Here is a 541-nt window from a genome sequence, read left to right on the forward strand (position 1 = left end):
ATATATATATATATATATATATATATATATATATATATATATTACCTCAAAATGTACAATCTTCTGACAAAAGATTGCAAAAATGCCGAGAAAAGTAGTTTAACAGAAGCATTTACATATTCAGGCAATACTCATCGCCTTAGTGCTTGGCAGCATCATCGTCGGCACTGTGATCGGGAACATCTTGGTGTGCGTCGCGGTATTCCTTGTTAGAAAGCTACGTAAGCCTTGTAACTACCTGCTGGTCAGCTTGGCGGTCAGTGATCTTTGCGTAGCCCTTTTGGTGATGCCGATGGCGTTGCTGTACGAGATATCAGGCAACTGGTCCTTCGGCTGGATTATGTGTGATCTCTGGGTCAGCTTCGACGTGCTCAGTTGCACCGCCAGTATTCTCAATCTCTGCATGATATCTGTGGACAGGTGAGTAAGCCTACGTGTTGCAAATTAATCAACGATATCTCCAATATTCGATCGAAAATTCAGCGAGTTACACAGAGTGTATGAAGTTGGCACCCCACTTTTTGAAATTTATAATTTTGAA

General features: G+C 41.0%; 1 protein-coding gene across 3 annotated transcripts in view; it reads left to right on the plus strand.

Annotated features, from left to right (window-relative positions):
* LOC116847898 (5-hydroxytryptamine receptor 1-like) overlaps window positions 1–541 on the plus strand; it is a 76,901-nt gene that overhangs the window by 39,881 nt on the left and 36,479 nt on the right. For all 3 annotated transcript variants that reach the window (XM_032823399.1, XM_032823401.1, XM_032823400.1), the window contains exon 3: window positions 125–420. In XM_032823399.1, coding sequence (XP_032679290.1) covers window positions 125–420 — 296 coding nt within the window. The remainder of the gene's footprint in view (window positions 1–124; window positions 421–541) is intronic.

This window comes from Odontomachus brunneus, unplaced genomic scaffold (assembly GCF_010583005.1).
Source record: "Odontomachus brunneus isolate Ranch 3 - 2012 unplaced genomic scaffold, Obru_v1 Obru_scaffold_085, whole genome shotgun sequence".
In the NCBI taxonomy this organism is placed as follows: domain Eukaryota; kingdom Metazoa; phylum Arthropoda; class Insecta; order Hymenoptera; family Formicidae; genus Odontomachus; species Odontomachus brunneus.